Genomic DNA, 24,592 nt, shown 5'->3' with positions numbered 1-24,592 from the left:
GGAGGAAGGGGACAGGCTGTTTTCACTGGTGGCCAGCGACAGGACGAGGGGTAATGGCCACAAGCTGAAGCATAAGAAGTTCCGTCTCCAGGTGAGGAGCAACTTCTTTACTGTTAGGGTAACAGAGCAGTGGAACAGGCTGCCCAGGGAGGCTGTGGAGTCTCCTACTCTGGAGGTCTTCAAAACCCGCCTGGATGCCACCCTGTGCCACATGCTGTAGGTGTGCCTGCTGAACAGGAAGGTTGGACTAGATGATCTGTAGAGGTCCCTTCCAACCTTAAATATTCTGTGAATCTGTGAATCTTGTGACTGAGTGCACGTTACTACCAAAAAAACAGTACTTCTTCCTTTGAACATTATAAAATGAGTCAATTCTTTACCCATGGTGTCCTGCAACCATCTTTAAGCACATTCTCATTTCAGCRGTATCATGTCATGAGTTCCCAGCCTTCAAATAGGTTTCAAGGCAACAAACCCAGCCACTTCCTTTCAAATATGCACCTGCCTGGCATCCACTCAACATTCAAATACACGGCTCAACTACAGACAGTTTATTTCTGCTTCTGCCTTAGCTATACAGTTAAAGCAAAATTTAAATAGTTTTAACAACAAMAAAAAAATCTAAGTCTGATCCATTCTCCATTTCTGTATTTTAGCTAGAACACCAAAGACACTTTATTTTTAGAATTAAATGTAGCAAGAAATCAGGGCCTTCCTCCTCAGTTTCGTTTCAAGCTGAGGCTCTACAGGTTGTTTTGATTTAACATTTAAATTTCAACTGACATGGTTAGAAGCTTAAGCTTTCAGTGTCAGTAGACTTGAGTCGAACATAATGAGACACTGAAAAAAGTCACTGAAAATATAATTTTATATCCCAATACTAAAAGTCACTGAAAATATAATTTTATATCCCAATACTAAAAAACTCAACTCTAAATATGATTAAGTTTCTAATAATAAAACATAGGTTATGGACTTGTAAGACCAAGGTCTTAACTGCCATTTATTAGAAATATATTAGGAGAAAATTAAGAGAACGATATGAAACTTCAATCTTCAGTGGCAATATTTTCAAGGAACAAAAAACATGTGAATATTCAGGCACACTCTAAAGTAGCTTGAGTTCTTTACTACCTTTGTTCCACTAAAGCCATAATGCTCCAAGTTATAACCATAAAATGACTTTACTCAGGAGTTACAACACCTCAGATAACCACCTGTGTCATCCAGTGTTTCCTGTGTTTCTCCGTCATCCACCRACTCCAATTCTTTCACAAAGTTTGAAGGAAACAAGCCTGACTTGCCATTTAGTGTCCCGCTCCACCAGCCTTCTTCCACCTGAATAGAAAGATTTTTCACAGTATCAGTATAGCAAAAGCAAATCTAAATGGATATCAGTTTCAAAGATATAATTTCAAGCTATTTTCTTGGATAAAGTTCTTAACAGTATTACGCAGTATGAGAGAACTAAGCTGTTATCCCTGCTTTCTGACAAGGGGCAGTTGATCAAAATGCATATATGTGGCTCCAGACTATGTGAGACACAAGGATTTTTCTGGTGCCATGCAGATATTCCTCGAGAGCAAATCTGCTAGATGCCAAATTCTGTTAGTTTCACTATTCAKAAAACAAATTTTCACAGTGGACACCTGCTTAGAAATTTAAAAACATCATGACTCTGCAATGTCCTGTTTTTATGGGCAGACTCCTGGTGTACAAGTTCACTGCCCTGCTCTAAAATTTAATAGAACAGGGCTCATGAAAATCCTGCCATCCAAAGTGGAATTAATAGATGCTGGGCGCGCCTGAGGGAGAATTGCCAACAGATTCTGTAGGAATGCAGTTCAATTTATTAAATTTCTCATTTCTCTAAATAAATTGAGGCTCACTGCCTACTAAGCATCACTAAAAACTGACGATTAAACATATTTTTAAAATATTTTGCTTGAGTTACTCTTTTTTGGAATGGAAAGTGTTTAGATGAAAAAGAAAAGGAAATGAAAAGCAAAAGACAGTGTTTATTTACATAATCTTTTTTTAGCCTTGCTTTCTGGGTCATTATGCTTGACACACAGACATAATTTTTAAACACGAGCCTCTCTTCAGGCAAGTGAAATGCAGGCAAGACCCAGCAGCCACAAAGAGGCATGGAACAAAAAGAACAGCTCTTGTTTTAAAGACATCCTGGTTCTCAAACATGGCTTTTTCTCAAGACTGTTCACACTGAGAATTTGGTCCTCCATACAGAATTGGAAGCCCAAACTGATGACAAGTGTGGACTGGGCTTGGGCTCCTTTTGCTTTACATACTACACCATGCAAAGCTCAATTTAAAATGCCTTGACTCACAAATAACTACAAAGAGGCAAAGAAAAGAGACTTTTAATGCTTCCAAGAGAGCAAATGACTCAAGCTACAGTGTATTCTTCTGCTACGAGCTGAGGCCAAAGTCCTAGACAGACCAGCAAGGCAAGTGGAAATTCAGATTTCAGAACTCTACCTTCTATTTCAAAAAAATCTTACTACATCATAAAATTTCCACAAGAGGGAGTTACAGTTCTGGTACATTCATAACAGCACTTTTTTTATGCATACACATGAGAATTTCATCAGCTTATTTCTATAAAAAAGACAGAAAGTCGAGACTTTCAAGCAAAGGGGAAAATACAATTGAAACAAGCAATGTCCTCTTAAATGATTAAAAAATAAAAAAGTCATTTGATATTAGTTTACAACAGGCTTTTAAAGTAGATTATGCTTGATAAGAGCACACAAATATTACAATTCAAATAAATCTACTACTTATTTCTGCAGCTGGCAGGAATGTGGAGGGAAAGGAAAGCTATGAAACAGAAACAAAAGGTTTATTCAAATTAATGTACAGTTAATGTAGAGCTGTGACATCCATTTTAGGTGTGCATTCTATTTCTGTATTCTGTGTATTCCTTTTATATCTAAAAGGAAAGCAGAGATTGCTTCACATTAATGAAGACATTTTATTTGGGATAGGTTATCTCTGCATATTCTATAGTTGGCATTTTCTAAAATGCTTCTCAACTCTTGTCCATCACTATCGCTTTCTGAGGCAAATCTATTCTACACTGGGCAGATCTATCCTACACCTTCACAAAAATGGCAATCCCACAGCCTCATAAACTGCAACTCCAGACAGCAATTCAGTCTAATTCAAGCACTAAAATAAAATGTGCTGGAGTGAAGGTATTGACACTGTTCCAATGTCAAGTGTGTAAACTGGAAGAACATAATCAGAATACAGTGAAAACAAGCATGTAGCTCTGCTAGCAACATAAGTAGCACCAAAGGGTTACTACAAGTTTGTATTTTCAGATCATTAAGCTAAGTGGATTTCCTTTAAAAAGAAAGCTAAAAAAATCACACAAAGGAAAAGCTGCATTCCCAGCACACTTTGGGAGGAGAAAACTGCTATAACAACTTTTTYCTTCTCTCCCCTCCACCCCCGCAATGAAACTCTGCAGAGGTTCCTCATCTTTCAAACATTTACTCACTGGTGAAGTGAGCCAGGTGGGGTACATCAAGGTAGGACACACAGGAATGGAACAAAACAAAGAACACACAGAGCGTGACCTGCATATCCATGTTCCTTAAGACTACAAACTAAAAAGCAGCCTTTTTTGAATTGCAGTATTCTTTTTGCCATGTTTTCCTACTTGGTCTTCTCAGATAAATCCGTGCTTACAATCTATATTTTCAAGCAAATATGTTTATGTATATTGTGCTGTTTGTTGCCCTGACTGCTCTTACTATCTTGATCAGTGCAAAGTTTCAATGATGAAAGACTTTGTAGAAAAGCACAGAACTGGAAAATCGAGTCAAAGAGCATTTTTCATCTCGAGCAAGTTAGGGTATGTAAAGGCAATGTATGTATAAGCAATTTGTCAAATAGTTTTAGGATAAGTCCCTAAAAGCAATGGACAGAGACAAAAAAAAGAAACCCTGCAAGAGTCTTTAGAAAAATAAATCAGTATAATGGATCATACTATATTGCTGCAAAGATCAAATACTTCCTTTACACATCTATTATGTATAGATTTAGGATTAGATCCTGACAGAAAGAACTTCTAAGCTTTGAAATTTCAACCTTCAAATTTCCTATACTATTTTTCCAACGTTGCATTCAACCAAAAAGTAGTTTCACTTTTGGCCAAACGGAGAGATGACAGCTCTGCTAAACAACTTACCTCTTCACTGATGTCAATAACATCCCCCACTTTGAGTTCCAGTTCATCCTCATTCTGAGGGATGTACTCAAACAGCACTTTGCACTGCCGCTTCTTGGACTCTGAAAGAAGGGGGGAAAAAGACCACAAAAATAAAAATGAACCAAAAGAACCTACAAACCACTCCAGAGGATCAAATTTGACTACAACACCTGGAAACCATCAGAAAAAGTGTCTGGCTTTCCAGTTTGCTTGTCTCCTTCAGCTACGTAGCCATAGAGATGCTTGAGCCACAGATGCAGCTTGAGAGAAGGGGCATTTCCCACACTGCCAATTACAAGTGAGTAAACATTACACTGCCCATTACCAACGTGCTATAAAAAACACAATGACATAAGCAAGTGAGATAAGCCTCCACTTCAATGATTTTCAAGCTACTTCCTGTCAAAAGCTGCAAAAAATCACAACAGCAGGCAGTTACAGCACAAGCACTTGCTTGGAAGACAATCTGTAAATTTGAGACTCCAATGTTTAAGCAATCCCCAAAGAAATGACAAATGCTTTATTCTGCACAACACTAAAAGACTTTCTACATGAAAAGCCTCTAAAGAAGATCTTGTTAACGAGAAGCRTGAAGTTAACATTCACTTTGCTTAGACTGCAAAAATACAAGTTTCTTTCCTTTGAAAGCAGGAAAAAAAGGCTTTTTTTTTCCCCCCCGTGCCAGTGTGGAGTCCAGAAATTAAATCTAAACTTCAAATGCCAGTGTTTCACAGAGGCAAACTTAAAATAYATAGCAGTTAAAACTGTGCAGACATTAAGCACATAATGACACATTCATAGGGGGAAATACTAAACCAACTTCCAATAATCTGAGTAGTCACATGTGTGTGAACCTAAAATAACACATTTATCCTACACACATCACATTGGAGTGGTGCTACTGCTGAACTCTGAATGCTTTGGGGCTTTGCTTGCAAGATTATCCCTTCCAGGTCCTTTACAGAACCAAACTTTCAGGCAACCATCATCTTGAGCTCCATACACACCTCAAACTTACTCCTTATCCCTGTCCTCAAAAGGATCTGCCACCACATTTCAGTGGGAAAAAAAAAAGGAGGAATAAAAAATTTGATGTAGTTTACATTTGTTTCTTTAAGTGGTAAAACTCATTGCAGCTTCTTGTCAAAATGAACACAAGTTAAACAGTCACATGGCTCATTGCCATTTTACTCCTTTTTTGTACTGTAATCCTCTCTTTTTAGGGAATGGAAAATAAATTTTAAAAAGTTGAAAAGACAAAATAAATGCCTTTCATATCTAGAAGTAGCTCTCAGTGCAGTGTTTTTCCATTATATCCATTTTAGGAAGTTGAATCTTCCAGTTTTGGAAAGGATTAACATAGGAAGTTAACTGATGAGGTCAAAAACACTCCCTGCAGTTTCACAGGGCAGTGGAGCCACTGGACTGGCAGCCCCAGAGCAACTCACCTGTTTCTAAAAACAACTTGTCTTCCATCAGGTTTTGTTTGTTTTGTGCAGGGTAAACAAAATTCAGCTCCTCATTGCCTCAAGTTAGTGAACTTTCTATATTTTGATTTTCCTGAATGAATACTGCAATTTAACTCAGAAATATTGCATGCAGCTTATTCTTCTGATCTAAGATGCCTGAATTCAATGAGAACTGTGTGTGTGAAAACAACACATGGGATTTCTTAGGTAGATAACACCCGAGACACCATCATGGAAAACTTGTTATTCTTAAAGAATCTTGACTTGATTTTTAGAACTGCAAACCTCACTTTGCCAAGCGTAACTAGAAACCAAAAAATGACTAAAAAGTTAAAAGAAGAACAAAAAGGATCTGCAGAAGCTGTTTAGTCTTCCAGGAAAGAAGGAACAGCTAATAAAATGGAAACGCGAGATCATGGTTATGCCCATTAAACTGCTCTGTGCTTTTTTCCATTTTGTTTTTGAAAACATGCATTATTTTAAGGAAGCTGCTCCAATTCTCTTCAAGGGAAATGAGGACGGCCAAAGAACTGCAGAGTMTGAGATGAAATTGCATCTATTAACCTGACCAGGGCCACCTAGAAATCACTAGAAGGAAAAGGAAATTGCTGAAGGCAAGGATGGCTCGAAGCTTAGGGAGACCAGAATGAGTATGAGGTTATGCTGGACTGGATCAAACTGACTCCCCTGCGGAACCTGGCTGCATTCCAATGAGAAAAACATTAATTTAAGATTAGTTTTTTAAAAGCCTGTTGATGCAAGCACCTAACTGGCACATAAGTGCCATTGCCAATAAATGTATATGGAACAGATTCACTAAAAAAGCTGTTCTGAAGGTTATTAGCAGCCTAGAAGAAAACTTTCATGAATTTGTCAACCTGGTGGTCCCAATTTAGCCCTCGAAGACAGCTAGGGGCCCTTCTCCTTTTATGGGCAAAATCTCAGAGCATAAACATACCAAAAAAATTCAGTTATGAAGTTTTTAAAAAACAGCAAGCTTTAATCATAAATGCCAGCAGGGCATTACAATAGAGCTCAAGCTAAATTAATCTCTCTTGTAAGCCTGAGACATCCAAATACAGATCATAGTAGACCACAGCTTTCCACAWACAGCAAATACTAAGTTTTAGCTGTGTGTTTTAGTCAGCCTGACTTAAACACTTGCATTACAACCTAGGAACCACAGATATGGTGACATTAAAGTCTCCMCTACTGACTATCCTGGGATTAAACATAGAGTCCAAGGAAGATTTCTGCTACCTTTTCTTAGAYACCACCAAGTCTTTTCATCCAACTTGTTTCACACTTCAAACAAACTTCTTGAACAAACGAAAACTAGAGTAACTGTAGTTCCTTTTCCCAAAGCCCTGTATTTCAAGCAAAACTTTTCTAATCAGAAGAAACAGCCACAGGAATTTTCTTTTAATCATCATGATGATACCTTTGATTCTCATTCAGGTACTTACAATACAAACAGCCCATGTAAAATTACAGCAAATAACTGAAACCGACAGTTGCTCTGTGCTGGAAAATATATATATTTTATATATATTATATATATATACACACACACACACACACACACACATATATCTGGGTAATATTCTCTGGAATCTAGAAGGGATCTAAAACTCTGCTCCAAGGAAATTCTTTACTGTTGCTGTTATTAAGTAGTACATACAAACTTGCATTTGGGGGAGAATTTGGTTTAGAAGGCAAAAAATCTTTTACGGGTTTAGTTTTCTAGTTTTAAAACTAAGTCAAGCATTTAGCAATTAATGTTTTCTTAAAATACACTTCAGTAGCTTACACAATTGAAGTAATTGGAAAGACTACGTACTCTTCTTGTAGCTTTTGGACGGCGGATGAGGCTGAAATCCTCCTGCTGGAAGCCCATAGGTGCTCATACGCTGCACGAGACTTGCTACATTGCCAGATTTCTCCCTCTTCACTGGTAGGACRTCATCCTTGGGTTCTACATCCTTCTTAACTTCCTGAAACAAGAGAGTTAAAAGACTAAGAGATTGTTGAAAGTACCTAAGATATCATCGTGTTTCTAAATGAACCATTCTAAAGCCTCCTCGATTTCAGTTGTACTTACCRTTTTGTGTACAATGATGCATAACACTCAAAAACCATGGCATCTTGCATCAAAATATACTTGAGACCTTTATAAGCAGGAACCTTCCACACAATTACGTTAGGAAACAGGCAAGATGCAAAGAAAAGACAAAACAGGGGCAGCGTTCTAGTCATCTACACCAACTCTACATACCTTTGAGCCCAAAAAAGTCATATTAGCACAACTTTGAAGTCATGGCTTATATGAATGAATGAATAAATAAATAAATAAATAAAGCTACACTTCAAAAACTGTAAGAACAGAACTTCAACTACAGATCCATAGAAGTAGGGTACTAAATAAAAATCAATGTTCTGGTACATAATACATCCTAACTTAACACATTACTCACTGAGCGAGACCAACGGTCCTTCCAGTCCAGAATACTGCTCCCAACACTGGCAGTATGAGAAGCTATCGAGAGAGCACAAGCATGCAATCCTAAGTGCTTTCTTCTGTGTCTTATTCTCATACTCCCTAAGGACCYTTAAAGGTTTCATTAGAAAAGTATATCCCTCCCATTCCCTCTAACATCTGACAGCAAATTTGGCTAATCCCTTTCTAAACCCATGATCCTCCCTGCCTCYGTAGCTGCCTTTGGCAATAAATTCCAGATATTTGTCCCTACTACAAAGCAATTCCTCTGGTTTAAACTGAAGTCTCAGGTAGTCTAAGTCAGGGCTCAGTTTTGGCACTTGTTCTCCACAGGCTTCCTCATAAACCCCAGCATCATCCTGCTGGCTTTTGTGGGCCCTCGCTGCAAGTCAAGCTAAAGAGTTCAAAGAACTGAAAATGACACCAAAATCTTCATGAGATGATGCTCAGCTTGGAGCTGGCAGGTACATATAGACAGGGACTATATATACATAGATATATATCCATAGGTACATACACAGACATGGACTACATACACATATGTACATATAGACCTTTTCTTCAGTACATTACCTAGCATGTACCTACCTTCACAGTTATCTATAGGTAACAGGTTTGTCACCTGGAAAGAAGTCCCCTATGGATAAGGCCTTTCTGCTCTATCAAAAAACATGTGTCCCTTGAGAACTAGACTAGAGTAGATCTGTCCATGGATTTTTAAGATAAAAATCTTAAACTATGGAACTTACCTACCATCTAAACCTCAGAGAAGGAAGGTTTCTCCATTTAGTTGACTTTTCATTCCTAAGGCTCTCCCACACGGGGCCACTTACAGCCTCCTTTCCCCAGGTTTACACTAATACTGGGATTTACACCCAGCCTCAACCAACTGCTGTAATAACTTCGTAACACTTTGCAGGCAGCACAAAGAGGGCAAAAAGGGATGGGGAAGACCTACACATGCAGCCTGACCAAAAAACACAACCTATGATAAAATACTACTTCCAAGTGCTCGAAGAGGTTTTAAGATGMGCACCAGCTTTATCAGCAAGTTGAGGTGAATAAACAATACATTGTAAAGTCAAAAAGCAGTAGCAAAGGAAAGAGCAGGACATCCTGCAAAGTAATTGGTAGATTATAACCATGAGGAAACACTTTGAGACAAAAGCAGTGGCGACAAAAGATTGAGACTCAAAATTGAAAGAAAAGAATGCTAAGTGCTTTTAATACCTGAGTTCAGTTGGTAGCTTAAGGGGTCTTGTAAGGAAATATTCACATTCTGMCATAAAAAGAGAGATTATCAATGACAAAATATAACAGCAAACGCTTAGGTATTAGATCTTAGGTATAAAATGGATATATCTGTGAGCAGATACACGAGGGAAACTGTGATGATACCTTTGAAGATTAAGAATTTATTGATGAAGAATTCCATTAGCAGAAACCAAAAAATGATGACACACTGGGATGGACAGGTATTATGAGATCCCAGTTAAGATACAAAGTTATAGACATGGACTTCCTAAGGAAGCCAAGCCATTATGTAAAAAAAAGAACGAGATAGCAAAGGAAAGACCAGGATGATGCTGAGGTAAAAACAGGATGTCAACGATGCTTGAATCAAAGACAGTAGATAACAGTATTTTATTTAATGTATTAGAAAGCATACATCAAACAGAATCACAGAATCATAGAATGTTTAAGGTTGGAAGGGACCTCTACAGATCATCTAGTCCAACCTTCCTGTTCAAGCAGGCACACCTACAGCATGTGGCACAGGGTGGCATCCAGGCGGGTTTTGAAGACCTCCAGAGTAGGAGACTCCACAACCTCCCTGGGCAGCCTGTTCCACTGCTCTGTCACCCTAACAGTAAAGAAGTTGCTCCTCACCTGGAGACGGAACTTCTTGTGCTTCAGCTTGTGGCCATTACCCCTCGTCCTGTCGCTGGCCACCAGTGAGAACAGCCTGTCCYCTTCCTCCCTGCATTCTCCCTTCCTGAACTTATACATATTAAYCATATCCCCTCTGAGCCTTCTCTTCTCCAGAGAAAACAGGTCCAGCTCACTCAGCCTCTCAAAACCCAAACTGATTTTCAACCAAAGACAGCGGTGGGTGATAAATCTGGTTTTGAGAAGAATCATACAGATAAGCCCATTTTTTYCCCCTTGATATTTAACCAACTCCCTTTGGAATTGCCAGGTAAATCCAGCATTACCTTTTTGTTAAAGAGGAACTGTGGCATTATTTTCCTTCCCCAAGACATTAAAAGCCTCATTAAAGCAGATTTAAAAGAAATTCAGGAATCCCTCATTTCCACGTCTGTGCATAGCCCACCATACCTCCAATCTGTATTTCATATCAATGCTCTGATAGTAGGAAGCTGCTCTAGATTTCCTTTCTTCAGCTTGTTTCAGGATCCTCTAGAATACTTCCCGATCTCCATTTCCAGGTATTTCATCTTGAACATCATTGTGCCCTCTCTGCCCTTCTGAACAGGCAAATATTTTACAAAGAGAAATCACCGCTAGCCAAAATATCAGAGCTTATCTCTCTGAAAATTGGCACTAATCATTTTTTGAAATGTCAAAGAGCCAAAACAGCTGTATTGAGTTTAAGCTATTGGAAAACACTGCACACAAACCTAACGTCTCCATCCAAACTACAGATAAAAGGCCTTGCTTATCATTATACCTAAATTAAAATTCATAAATGCCTGTTCACTCACTTTGGAACAGATAAGGTTTGGGGTTTGAGGTTTAAGTTACAGCTGTAAATCTAGACTCATGTTATGGCAATACCAATAAAAAGCCTCCAGAATGCTGGACCGGTCAGCGCTATTACTGAGATGAGGCCACCACTATTTGCTAGCCAGCAAAAACAAAACAGAAATCTGACATTAGCTGCAGCTGGAAGCTTTAATATTTCTATTATGCCAGGCCACTATAATTAAAGGCTTGTCAGTGTTTCCATTAGCAACACAGATTTTAAGCATTTATGATTTGGCAGTACAAGTTCACGACACATTCCTATCTTGGCATAAAAACACGCTCAAAGCCTAAATAACCGCCCACGCTCTCTGTTGCAAGCTATAGCTCTGCTCACTGAGGCTTATAACTTTATATAATCTCATGACATGCGGATTTCACAACATTCTCACAAAATATGAAATCACTACCTGGCTGTTATTTTTAAAACATGTTAAATTCTTGCATGATACAGGCAAAAAGATCAGCAATGACAGCTAAGAGAACCTGTCCCAATGTAACAATTCCTTGGGGGGGGGGGGGGGGCCCTCAAAATCATCTGGGTACATTAAAACACGAAACAAGAATTTATTCCTTGCTTGTTTACCTATGTACAAAATCTAATGTGTCTATGTTCATTTATAACCTCGCAATGTTCATTAAATAAACAAGTGGACCATCCTGACCTTCTATGTAAGTGAACAAGGAGCTTCCCCACTGCTATTAGTTGCTATTTCCTACTGCTAATAGCTGCTATTCCCCTTATTGCTAGAATGGGAAAAGGAAGATCCTCTTTTCCCATGTCGTAACCTCCCCAGCAGAAGAGCAGAGCATTAAAAATCAGTGGGACAATCTGGCAGTAGAGAAATCACATAAGATTTTCAGAAGGAACAAAAAAAGGGACATATGCTTTCAAGCGTGAGGTCTATTCCTCTCTTTCCTGTGAGAGAGAAGTTATCAAATTAACTTCAATTTTTAGCTAGATTCTTTCAGCATAAAAGATTTGACTTCTCTCACATTGTTATATCAAGAACAGTTATCTTAGACTACCCTCACATCACTTTCTTTGTACAACTGTAATAAATGTCAGCTTGTACAACAGCTACCAACTCTGCATATATTTGTGTATTGGCTGATTGTTTTTCACAATGAGGGTCTCCATATCCAAGTAAGCTGAGGAATACATGAAAATTTCAGAGTCTGAACATATGATTTCCACATCTCTTCCCCATTAGAGCAGCAGTAATGGCAATGCCAATTCATGATATAAGTTTATGGCTCATTTTACTTGGCAGAAATGAAACCTGCCACTAAATTTTAGTGAAAAATAAAAAATCTTCAATTAATAGACTTTTCCTTATACAAGCTTTTCTCTTCCTACCGTGCAGCCTGCAAAACCCTTTTCAAAAGAAATCAACAATATTTCATGCCTTATGTGCACACCTACACATACATATACACACACACATATATGTGAAATACGTTATTTCATATGGATGTGATGCTGATAGCAAAAAGTCCTTTAATTCTGCCTGACAGTACCCCCTTTGAATGGTAACTTCAGTCCTTCTTTGAAAAGTTTTTACATCCTGAATGCAGATATGTCCACAGAATATAAGAACTAAAAAATTCATTAAGGGCAAGTAGAGAAAAAGTGAATTACCTGCAGCTATCCACACCTACCCTATTCTTTAATTATATTTGCTATAAATTAAAGACATGAAACAAGATGAATTATCAATAAAATCAGAAAAAATGCCAGTTGAAAATTTTCCATCCAGTCCATTCAAATTTGCAGAAATTTCCATCTCCTAACAACACAGCTCAAATGGCAGCCATCACAAGAAGCCCATCAATACCTCAAAAGGTTAAGTTATTCTTCAAAACAGAAATAAATCACTTAAAAAGATAAACCTAGTTAAMGTTCCCAAAGCACTAATTAGTGCACAAAGTTGATTACAGCATTCTCGTATTCATCATAACAAATTATTTTATCTGCTGTTTACAAATTTAACGTCACAGGGTTCACATGCTTCCCTGATTTAGGTCTGGACAAAGTGAGCTCATCTCTAAGCTAGGAAGGTAAAATTGGAATTTCACAGTTTATTACATATGTTACTTTGAATACCTGGATGCCTATAACGATCATACAAAACAAGGACCAAAACAGATGCTGATCTGATGCTTTATTAGTACCTGTAAAGCTCGAGAGGCTTAGACATTTGTAATATCAAAGTATTTCAAGCTTTTGCAAATATGGAAAGACTCTTTCCATTTGCTTCTATCAACGACTCAAGCTCAGATTCAGAGAAACATTGCAATCTAATCCATAGGACAACTGACAGCAAAAAATCTCAAAATGAGCAGGACTAATTAGAGGCAGCTCAAATTTTTAGGTCAGTGTTGCCCACTCACTTCATTAAAAAACTAACCTTGAAGTATGTTTAAAAATAACATCCATGTGATATTTTATAGGGCTGTCRCATTTGTTTCCAGACAAATAAAAACATCTTAAAATGTTAATTGCATTGCTTTTCTATTCTACTTGCTTAGACATCACGAAAATTTAATTTCTTGCAATTGTTTTGTAGGTTAGTTATTAAAGGTCTGAAAACATCTAGTCATAAAATAGCGCTTTAGACCAATGAAACCTGGTGTGCAGCAGAGGGAGACACACAGATTCAACTTGTACAGAATTCAGGATTTTAATTAAGAAATATTGCAAAGGAAGGCAAAGACAGACACATTTCTTTCCCTTCTTGCAGTTCAGTGTCTGTATTGCTGGGTCAGAGCAATTCACCACTGTAGGTCCACTTCAAGGTTTACCCAAGGACAACATCCCTTGTTCTCTGTCACTATCATCATTACTACTTGTACCTGCAATCTGGTTATTACTTTCTTCTTGCTCTGTACCCTTCTTTCAAGGCATTTGTCTTTCTCCATTCCCTTTGAAATTAATTTAATCAAAACTTCATGCGCTAATTATAATTTTTAACTAAAAATGAATCCTACTTTCTGCTGCTGTTTCAGAAGAGACAACAAAGAGTGTCCACCAATCATCATCATTAATTTAACAGGCACCAAGCACAGTAACACACACACCTAAAAGAAAGACTGTTAGGAAGCAGAAAATATCCAAAAGTCTTTTCAAACCTAGAAATAATTTAGCACATCCAGTTTTGGTAACAGTTCAGTACACTGAACTAAATGTTCACAGAAGCAAAACACATTTAAAATAAATTTAATATTGAAAACATTCCAGTACGTACCAGGTAACTTCCCCTCCAAAACAAAGATGGTTTCAAACAACTCACAAGCGATCCAATGGTTGCAAGATCACAGGCTAGAAGAGCTATTCTCATGCAACTTTTTCAAGATTACAAGTATTATTACCCTGATCTAAATTTTCTAATTCTTCCCAGGAGTATCGTAAGTAAACTATAAAAATTCCATTCCTGCCATTCAGTCTCGTATGAAAAAGTACTGGAGTAAATTTTGTATTAACAGTGTTTGATATAAACATGTGCTGAGTTACTGAGTGTTATAGAGGTAACAGTACTAAAAACATCATTTTGGCATTCACATCCAGAGATATGGGGATTCCCAGGRTATAACAAACTGTGGAGTAGTGGAGTAGAGCTCTTTGGTATTATTACACAGTTACAGAGTACATATTTATGGGACTACTTTAGAACATAAGGAAGGTTTAAACCTAGCTGTGCATTCTGCTCATCTCCAGTCTATTGTTTCTATGACATAATCCACATTTTGTGGACTTTGCTTTATGATGGTTGCCAATGCCATCTCATACCGTATGCTCCTGGTCCATGTAATTACAGTAGAGAACTCTACCTAGTAGGCTTCAAACCCAGTTAAACCTGGTTGGACATAATTTTGTAAAGATCAAATGTGGAAGGGCAAAAGAGCAGATGATTTATATAGTTAAAGAAATAACTGCATATATTTTTACTTCTTTTTGTGTACAAAACCTTACATTGGAGCCAAGCAGCATTACAGATATCCAGGAGTATGTGGAGTGACAAGAGAACAAAGCTACAAGCAGACATGGCATCCAGGAAAGCAAGAGGAGCACGTACAATCAAGAACCTTTGATTACTCACATGGGAGAGAATAATTAGCACAGTAAGCAGCATGTGCAGAAGAGAATCAGCACATTTTATCCTGTCTTCCTTAGGAACATTACCTCAAGTTCCTCTCTTCTCAATACTGGCTGATGCAAAATAAAACAAGTACTAGTGTTTTCTTCAGTTAGCTATGGAAGATTTCAAGACGCTAGAGATTTTTCTTCTCATTTTTCTTGTTGTGAAACAACACACCTTCAAATGCAACTAAAACCTCCTTTATGGCTGCCATTTCAAATGTTTTGAAAAGCATGATTTGGAAAGCACCAAATCAACTTGCCCCATGTTCTGCACTTAAATAGTTAATATTTGACAAAAGCATCTGTACCATTTCAGATCTAACAGTCCATTAAGATAACAAAAGCCATTCATACACCCAGATATCTTTCTTATGTGCCATTTTGTAAGTCACATAGCTATACTGCCTTGGAATATAAAGTTATTCACACACGACACCAATAATTAACAACAAAAATGCCAGTGTGAACACAGCTTTAGCTCTACAAGACTCTATGTGCTTGGCTTGTTTCATTTATATCTGAGCATAATCACCCTGGAAGACTTGATGCTTATACCAAGGTGTCCATGAACAACTGTGTTGGCTTGGCCATGTCAGAAACGGTGTCCTGCTTAAAGTAAATARAGGAATAAAATAAATAAAAAATAAAAATAAAAGTCACAGCAGCAAAGATAATCACAGCTGGTTACTAATCCTAATGAAAACTATTGCTGCTTTAAGTGAATTCTTCCATTCACTGAAGAGACCACTGTCTTCAGCTCTTTCTTAAAAGTCTCCCATCACATGGAAGCCTTATCGATTGTTGCCCAGCTTAGGAGGAAACCTGTTTGATTGCTTATACACACAGACCAGAATAAATGAGTAATTGAGAACTGTATCTCATCCCATAAAGGCTGGATTCCTTAGCATTTCTCCCATGAGCTCCCCATATACACCAATTGATGGGGGTGATGTGAAGAGAGCTTACACAGTGGTTCCTCCTCTAGGACATACAGCACAACTGCTACCTAAGCCCCTGTGCACTCTCCAGTGGGACTATTTTCTCCAAAAGCCAGATGAAAATCCAYGCAAATGATGGCACCATAGTATTGGAGACAAGCAATAGGACCAAAAGAATCAGCGTTAACCCTTTATCTTATTCCTTGCCAGGACAAAAAGAGCCAGCTTAAGCATTAGAGAAAATAAGGGTAATCAGCATCAAAACCAGCGTTACTTGAGCTAGTTTTTCAGTCTGACTATCTTCGCTTCTGAAAAATGAAATTGCCACCTTGAAGTGCTTCGCATGCTGCTTTGAAGAGAGGACTACCTCTCCTGATGGTGCTATCAACACCTCCAAGCTTCTCAGTTTTGCACAGCCCTTTTTCAGGCCAGTTTCCTCAACTCAACAACAAAGCAACAGAAGTAGCAGCCACAGGCACTGAAATCTCAGCTGACTGATCAGATTCAAGTACACCTCCAAGCATTATTTACATTCCAAGTGTTGAGACAATATAGGGATGAAACAGGCATTAAAGTATACAGCCTAGAATACGATTCAGCAGAATAGCAAATCCAAAAATTTGGGAAATAAATACGTATTTTATTCCTTTATAGTGACGGTATCTTAAACTCTTCAGAGCAGATGTACATCTTGGAATCAGATGGTTAAGTTAGGTGAAGAAAAAAAAAAAAAAAAGAAAAAGAAAAACACACAGAAAATGTGTTTTAATGCCCTTGCTAAATCCCAGCCTGAGATTTTTGGGCAGACCAGCTGCTCGTTTGCATGTTCTTTACTTACTTATTTTCTCTGTGCAAGACAGGACTGTATAATATAGGCTGAATCACACTCACCGAGTGCAACAGTTAGCTGTGCCAGTAATAACACAGGGGACAATTTTATYAGCAAAATAGTTTTTCCTTAAAAATGGAGAAGTCCCTTTACAGTACGCTGCTCTGCTTCCTTATAAACAGTGTGACTTGTACTTTATACATTAAGTACAAAAAGTTATAGTGTTATTAAGCTGATTTAAAAATCCTATTTTGTTGAAGTGCAACTAAATTGCTATTTTTATAAAATAATCCAGTAAAAATTGACATTATCTAGTCCTTAATCCTGCGATTCCATACTTCCTGTTTAAAGTTCTGTGTGAGGCCAAGTTTCTATTTTTAAAGGGGAATTACAGAAGATACTACATTGGAAAAGAAGTTTCAGYCAAGTCTTCTCCCATGAGTTAAGAGCAAAACTGAGCAAAATAACCCGACATCAGCAAGAGCAAAGCTAAGAGGCACTAAGCAAGCTAGTTATATTGGTAGTGCAACATTTTCAGTGAAATAGTTTAGTTCTGAGGCCGTTCTGCTTTTGATTTGGCTTTTAGCAAACACACAGACCAGGAAGTTGTACACGAGATTTAGCCCAACAGCAATTGCCCCTTTTTAAACAAGCTCTTCAGGCAAGCACCGGGGTTAACTAAAATTCTCAAGTGCTTCAATAAACTGCAGAAAAGTAGCTCATCTAAATCAAACCCAAACAACTCTGTTATATTAACAAGTAAGGCTGAGGATTTACAAAGTAAAAATGAAAAACTATGTCACCATCGTCAATTTTTAATCCATGCTTATTGCCTTGAACCTCAAGAGTTAGTTTGCAATATTTGATTTTAGAAACATACAGAAAATGAAGTAAGCTTACCCCTTCCAAGGACATATTTGCTCGAACACACCCAGTGTTGCTCTTATTTTTTTTTATTTAGGAGGAAGGAAAATGTCGTGGTGAGCAAAGTTCACATATTAACCTGAGAAGGACCCAGGCTCCGTGCTAAGCAGCTGGGCACACCTGTGCCGGCAAAAAGATTGCTCCAGAGCAGCTCTGTCTCGGATACTTCCTTCGCTGAGCAAGTGCCTAGAGGCAAATGGTGCATATCCAAAACATACTTGCAGAAATGCTCCGGTTTGCTCACCAGAAAGCCACCTAAGCCTATCCGCAAACTCTTCTACCTTATCTGATGAAAATTACTAAGCAGAGCAGAGGGCTCCTCCCTCCCTCGCGTTACCGCCTYGCGTTTACAATCCAAGCAGTTTCACTACCGTGAAACAAGCCGCGCTCAGAGCTAAACACAAAGCTAAGCGGGCAGTGGTGAAAGCAAAAATTGCAGTTTTGAACTTTTAAGCACCTTACCAGCTACGAATGAACAAAATGCTTTAAAAATAAACAGAAGAGTGAACACCAAGCCATCACTTCAAGAATAAGGACTAACACAAGAGTCAGCTGGATAACAGAACAGAGCTTTTTATGAAAAAACAAACACACACAACCCTATAAAAGCCAGCTTGCTCTCCCCCCTCAAAAAAACTCACACTTTCTATTTCACTGCATTACTGCTCAGCTTTAACCCATATTGAAAGTGAATGGGTTTCTACATTTCACACAGTAATGAATTTTGAAAAGGTAAAGTCACTGTCAAARAAAACAATAGAAATCTCCTATGCTTCCAATGGAAAAAAATGTCCTTTCACGAATTTGTCAAGTTGCCCATCTTCAATTGCCCACATAGCAAAGAGAAAAAAGAAATCGGAAATAACATCAGGAAGCAAGACAACAACGTGTAAACACTCAGAGTCCAAAGACGTTTAATCCACTGATACAACTGGAAAGCTTTCCCCTGCAGAGGAGCTATATAATACAAAGAGAAAAAATGCAGCCAGAAAAATCAACCAGCAAGAATAAACCACTTCCCCTTCAAATACTTGCCAATCTCATGACACTGCTGAACCATTTTTATCCCAGTGCCCTGGCTTTATCAGAAGTCTAAGCTTTCCTTAGCTGGCTCTATCTGTTCCCTTTCTTATTAACACATAAGAAGACGGAAGCAATTCAGCCCCAAGAACTGTGTCTTTTGGCGTACTGGCTCGCAGACCATTCCTTAACCTATCAAAGCAGTAAGGCCTGTAGCAAATGCCCAATTCCAGCTGGCACCAGTAACCCGGCACCACCTACCTCCCACCCTTCTGCAGGAGGTTCTCCTCAACAGGCAAAAGATCTGGGTAGGAACAAAAAAGAAATAACAAGAAGCTTTGTGCGCAGCACCTGTTACAAGTACTAAGCAGCAGTATCACACTAGCATAGCTTCCATACATTCCCTTCTTATATGAGTATTTCAGATTAGGATAGTACTTAGGTTGCCTACTTGTTTGCCAAGCAAATTAACCTTACATCTCTCAAAAAAACAAGTCAGCTTCCCGACAAAGCAAAGAACCAGTCACTGTTACTACATGGTTTTCATAGAACTTTTTTTGGTCATATTTACAATTTAGAAAAATTAAGACTTCATCCAAAAGTTATTTCCTGTAATCCTTCCAAATGAAGCTGACGGCACTGGGATTTAAAACAGAAAAGCTGCATTTGTCTGATGCAAAAATTAGAGAATGTAGAGGGGCATAGAGATAACAGCAAATTCTATGCACTACCAAACGCCTGAATGAGGGAACAAAACCGCACTGTGATCTGCTGTAGCTGTGATCATACAGTCAGAATCTGGGGCATCCAACACATCAAAAAGGCATCCAGCCATAATCCTCCTATTGACATTCTGGTTGTCCTTCATATGGGCAAGGCATAGCCAGATGTTGCTTGGCAGCCAAGGACAGTGTGCRGCTGCCATCAGGACCTTTCCCTGCAATCGGACACGATTAATGAGAGAGATGCTAACAAAACTGCCAACCACCAAATAGCCGGGACGTATCGAGCCCTACATCTTAACTTCTTTAAAAGAATTACTTGTCCTTCCTTAAACACATATAATATTTGAAAACAAAGAAAAGGTGTCCRTCTTCAACCAGTTTAATCTGTCCTATAATTGTTTTCTTAAACATTTTTAAAATCAAAAGGCCAGATAAATTCACTAGACAAAATGTACTCTTTCAACAACATTAATCCACACTTGATCAGAGATGGAAGTTCATCAGATCACATTTTAAAGCAGTTTATATACTACCTCATTTTAATTCCTAATAAGCTACTGTATACACCACAGAAGAAGGAAAAAAAAAAAAAAAAAACCAACAAGGAGTTATCTGTGTAACAGGTTCAGGCCAGATGAACTCCAAAGGACCTTCCCTGTTCACAAGGCCAAAATAGAATTTTGCTTCAATTCCATCTTCTTACTGCAGTTCACTGACCCCTTAAGTGCATTAACATGACACTGCACGAGGTCAAGCTCATTTGGACAACTGAAGTTTCGTTTTGTAGGCTTGACATCTGCAGTGGTGTGGTCATAACAAAGTCGCAAAACTGTTGCACTGTCAATAACGTACTGCAGCAGTGAAGTGCTGAAAGCAGCTTGGGCAAAAAAACACTTTTCTGCGCCTACTTTCCTGTAGATGGGACCTTCAAATTACAAGGATATTAGTCTGTAAAACCAACTTTTAAGAACAGAGTATAACCGGAAGGGCCACAGAAAAAAAAAAAAATGGACTTTTATTTCAGTTACAATTAAGGTTTTTCCATAGACTAACCACTACAAAACTAATTATTCAACCTTTACTTATAACAGAGTCTTAAATAACACAAGTCAGAAAGTCAATGTCACAACCAAGCACTAAAGTTTGGTATCCAGAAGGTAAGTTAGCCCACACTGTAGCTCCCCAAACAATAAAGTAAAAAGATTTTTTTCTACTAAAAAATTTCCTTTTCACTTCTCCAATTTTTAAGCTTTCTAGAAACCTCAAGTCTCTTGTAGTTTAGAAAATCTTGTCATTCTTACAGAATACTAAAAAGCTGTAGAGTTAAAAACCTCTGGAGCTGAGATACGAAGATTTTTCAGCATGGAAACAATTTAACTCAAAGATGCAGTCGCCTTGCAACAGTAGAAGAAAACACCCAACAAATTTAGTTGGTAACACAAAAGCTATTCACACCTGATCCTTCTTCACTGTTCAGTATAAAGGCAGTCTGGTRGCACAAGAAGACCTATGTCTGATACTTTCTTCTTATAAGGCACTTGGGCGTTCAATCAAATATATCAATCAATGCAAAAGCAGCATAAAAACACCACTTACGGCAAAATTAAGCTACTATTTATAAAGGACTCTACACCCAAAGCAGATTTTGAGTTGAACTACCAAATGCAAGCAAGTTAAAAATACTTGAAAGTGAAAGGCATTCTTAAAAGTTCTTCCTTTGCAAAAGACTGTCCCCGCAAAACGACTGGATAACTTCCAACAGAAATGCTTTAAAAGACAAATTTGATTCTCTCTACACTAAATCAAGAGCAGGCATTTTTGCCTTYCTTTTTTCTTCACATAAGTTGAGTAGAAAAATTGTCAGAGTTAATTTGAGTATAAAAGGAGTTTGTAGCAGATCGGACAAATTTCTATTTGGTTTTAAAAATAACAAAGCATCACAGTAAGATGAAACAATTCTGTTTTGTAAATAAATAGTTTTTACTTCAAAGAGACAGGAATCAGCTAAATTCTCTGTAATCATACTTTAGAGATATTAAATTATGGAATCCTAGAAAGGTATTCAAGAACATCAGAAGGCACATAAAAGTGAAGTGCAGCATCACAACATCACTTGCATAGTTTAGAAATATCTGGCAGATCAAGCAGACTCCAAATTTAAATTCTTCATGAAACAGCATACCTAGAGTCTTGGTAGACTTCTTTATTGCAATTTATTTTCCTACCTAGAAATAGCTGCTATAAATAGATTTATAACACTGTACAGAAAATAGGACAAATGTGGAAGCTGCAAATAGAAAAYTCAATGTTAGGCACTTTCTTCCTCCTACTCTTCCCATCACCAAGCACATACAGTAAATAAAAAGTTTTAAATAAAAATGTTAAGAAGCAATTCACAGTGGAAGACAACTGATAACCCAGCAGTGAACTAAATCCCAAAGAAGAGGGCATCTTCAAAAAGCAGGCGACTTAAATCTGAAGCACACGCTGCACCACAGCATAGAGGGCTACTTAACACACCCTTTCCTTTTCAGACATTTGCTCCTGACATATGCAGGAAACCAAAGCAACTGAAAAACAGCCTGACTTCATAGTTAGTTTTCAGCTGCACCCATTCACTGATGTGGCCTTCTGCAAGGCCACGCAGGAGACAGTGTCAGCCCTGAGCAGTCAAGGAAAGCAAGAGCAGGATTGAACCTTCCRAGAGAACAGCTTTAACCCCAACTGAAGTGACCACATAACCACAGCTTGAGGATGCAGGTTTTCATCACAGCCGAGCTGACTGATCCATGACCCCACTTTCCTGGCTCTGTCTTGACCTAGTGCCTTCTGTAGATTTTTTTTAACCAGTTTATYTTACTAAAGCAGATTACCACAGCTACAGACAACTGCTAGAGCACTGAGACATGATACAGACCAAAAGAAAAGCTTAAGTGGATACAACATAGTGAATAGCACCGTTTAAGAGTAAAATAATTTAAAAACAAACAAATTCTTAAACACATGCTAAAGAAAATAAGTCATTTAAAGGTCTTCCAGTTAAAATGCAACAAAAACGTCATTGCAAATACAGCCTATATGTAACTCTAGCTATTTCAATAACCTACTATTTGATTACAGTAAGAACAAATCAATGAAGAACTCACCTTCACAAAGTTGTCAGGGAACATGCCCCTTCTGCCATTTAGCTCCCCTTCTAGCCATCCTTCTTCTTCTAATTTTTTCACATTCCTGATGATTTCCCCAACTCGAATCGTTAACTCATCGTCATGCACTGCATCATAGTCATACTCCACAATATAGTCCACTAATGGAAAAAAAAAMCAAAACACATGAGATATAATTCAGACACGTGGTAATATACAGCTTCAAAGCAACGCATGTATCAAAAGGCAGACCAATGAAAAAATGATACACTTCCCCTATAAGGGCAATTTCCCTAATTTGTGAATTGTATGCTTCTCAAAAGGGAAAAACAGCAGAAAGGGACTTGGACAAACTCACTTATTAGGATAATGAAGGAAATGGACACAGGATTTTTCTTGTTGGCAGGGACTGGAGTGGGAGTGTTAACTCCCAACCCAAGAGTTTACCCACTATAAATCACTGCCTATATGAGAAGCATTCATCATTAAACGTCTATTTGGGGTACTGCAGATTAAGGTTCAAGTAGTAGATGTATGGCACATATATATGCCTTATTAATTCTCAAGTTTGCATCTGCTGTGACATTCGTAACAGAGACAGTTAAGTACAAAATACTTCTGCAGCTCTGATCTGGAAAATTATTATAGCCAGGATGAGTGTATGACTGACAATATCAAGCTATTTAATTTGCACACACATTCAAAAGGCAGACTCCTCCAGATTCATATGGTCTCGTATGAAGAAAAATAAACAAGCAAGCTTTCATTTGGACATAATTAAGTTTAGTCAGCAAAGTATGGCAATATGTTTACATACTCGTGCATCTGTTGCACAATATCTATGAGAGATCCACGAGAGTTGCTTACTCGAGACTTCTCTGGCAGGAGACTCATTTGTTCATTAAGAAATTCTGTTTATGCCAGGAATTTTCACAAACCTGCAGTAATCAAATAACCTTCCCTTTCACTCAAATCAAGTCGAAGTTGTCACTGAAGCCTCCAACTCTCCTGCAGATCACATCATACAGGCACACAAAGGAGAGCTTAACGAAGTTAAAAGATGGGTATCCTCAACAGCTAAAAGGGCTTCTTCCCAAATTACTCTATCAGTGCATAAGTTCTTATCCATCAATTTATCTACAATTAAGAAACTAAATGCAAGAAAGTATTTTATTGCATTTCTAAGTTTAATAGTATGTAAAATTTACAGCTCTTACCTACAGTTTTACCAAAAGCACTGCTGAATGCATTTTCCAGTCTAACATTTATGCTTTTACTGCCAACACATGAAGTCTGAAAATCCTTGTTAAAAAACAGAGCTACACGATGGTGCCACGAATACAACAGAAGCTCAAATGGTCTGTTCTGGCAAGCTATTTTCTGAATACACCCATTAACAGGGAGTCCAGTCAAATATAAACATAAAAACTTAGTTACAGAAAGAAAAAGTAAAAAGAAAAAAAAAAGAAAAAAAGACTAATTTGTTGTTTTGCTTTCAGAGATAAAATAGTTACTTTTCTTCACTATGAGGAGACGTCATCACCACAGTTACCTGTTCACAACAAAACTTTGGAAATCTTGTTATATGCAGTTTTATAGTGTATATGTTTATTTTCGCCAAACATGCTGTCTAAGTGTGCTTCAAAACATCCTGTTTTTCCCTACAGTTGCATGCAGCAAACACAGTAATGTTTTCTTGGTGCTGCCCGGAATTGCCTTTTCCTGAATKGTTGACATGGAATACGGCTGAAGAGATAGGAAAGTCTAGCAGCCATAAATCAGAGACCTCTCCTGTTTCCTATCCTCAGTCTGAAAAATAAAATAGCATCTTCCAGCCAGTTCAACTGAACTGACTGAACTGCTTTGGAAACGTGCAGATAAATAATAATTAAAAAAA

The 24,592-nt window shown here is 37.9% G+C and overlaps 1 protein-coding gene across 3 annotated transcripts in view; it reads right to left on the bottom strand.

Moving 5' to 3' along the window:
- The window catches only part of CD2AP (CD2 associated protein), a 64,608-nt gene that overhangs the window by 26,426 nt on the left and 13,590 nt on the right, over positions 1-24,592 (bottom strand). For 2 of the 3 annotated variants that reach the window (XM_026044876.1, XM_026044877.1), the window contains exons 2-5: positions 22,696-22,856; positions 7,550-7,703; positions 4,220-4,320; positions 1,218-1,338 (exon numbers count right to left, since the gene is read on the bottom strand). In XM_026044876.1, the coding sequence (XP_025900661.1) occupies positions 1,218-1,338; positions 4,220-4,320; positions 7,550-7,703; positions 22,696-22,856 (537 nt within the window). Of the gene's footprint in view, positions 1-1,217; positions 1,339-4,219; positions 4,321-7,549; positions 7,704-17,780; positions 17,936-22,695; positions 22,857-24,592 lie in introns of those variants that run through there. The other variant, XM_026044878.1, reaches the window with a different exon arrangement.

The sequence above is a fragment of the Nothoprocta perdicaria genome, unplaced genomic scaffold (assembly GCF_003342845.1).
Source record: "Nothoprocta perdicaria isolate Ctin4 unplaced genomic scaffold, notPer1 scaffold_39, whole genome shotgun sequence".
Taxonomy (NCBI): domain Eukaryota; kingdom Metazoa; phylum Chordata; class Aves; order Tinamiformes; family Tinamidae; genus Nothoprocta; species Nothoprocta perdicaria.
This window is presented reverse-complemented; position numbering and strand designations above follow the sequence as displayed.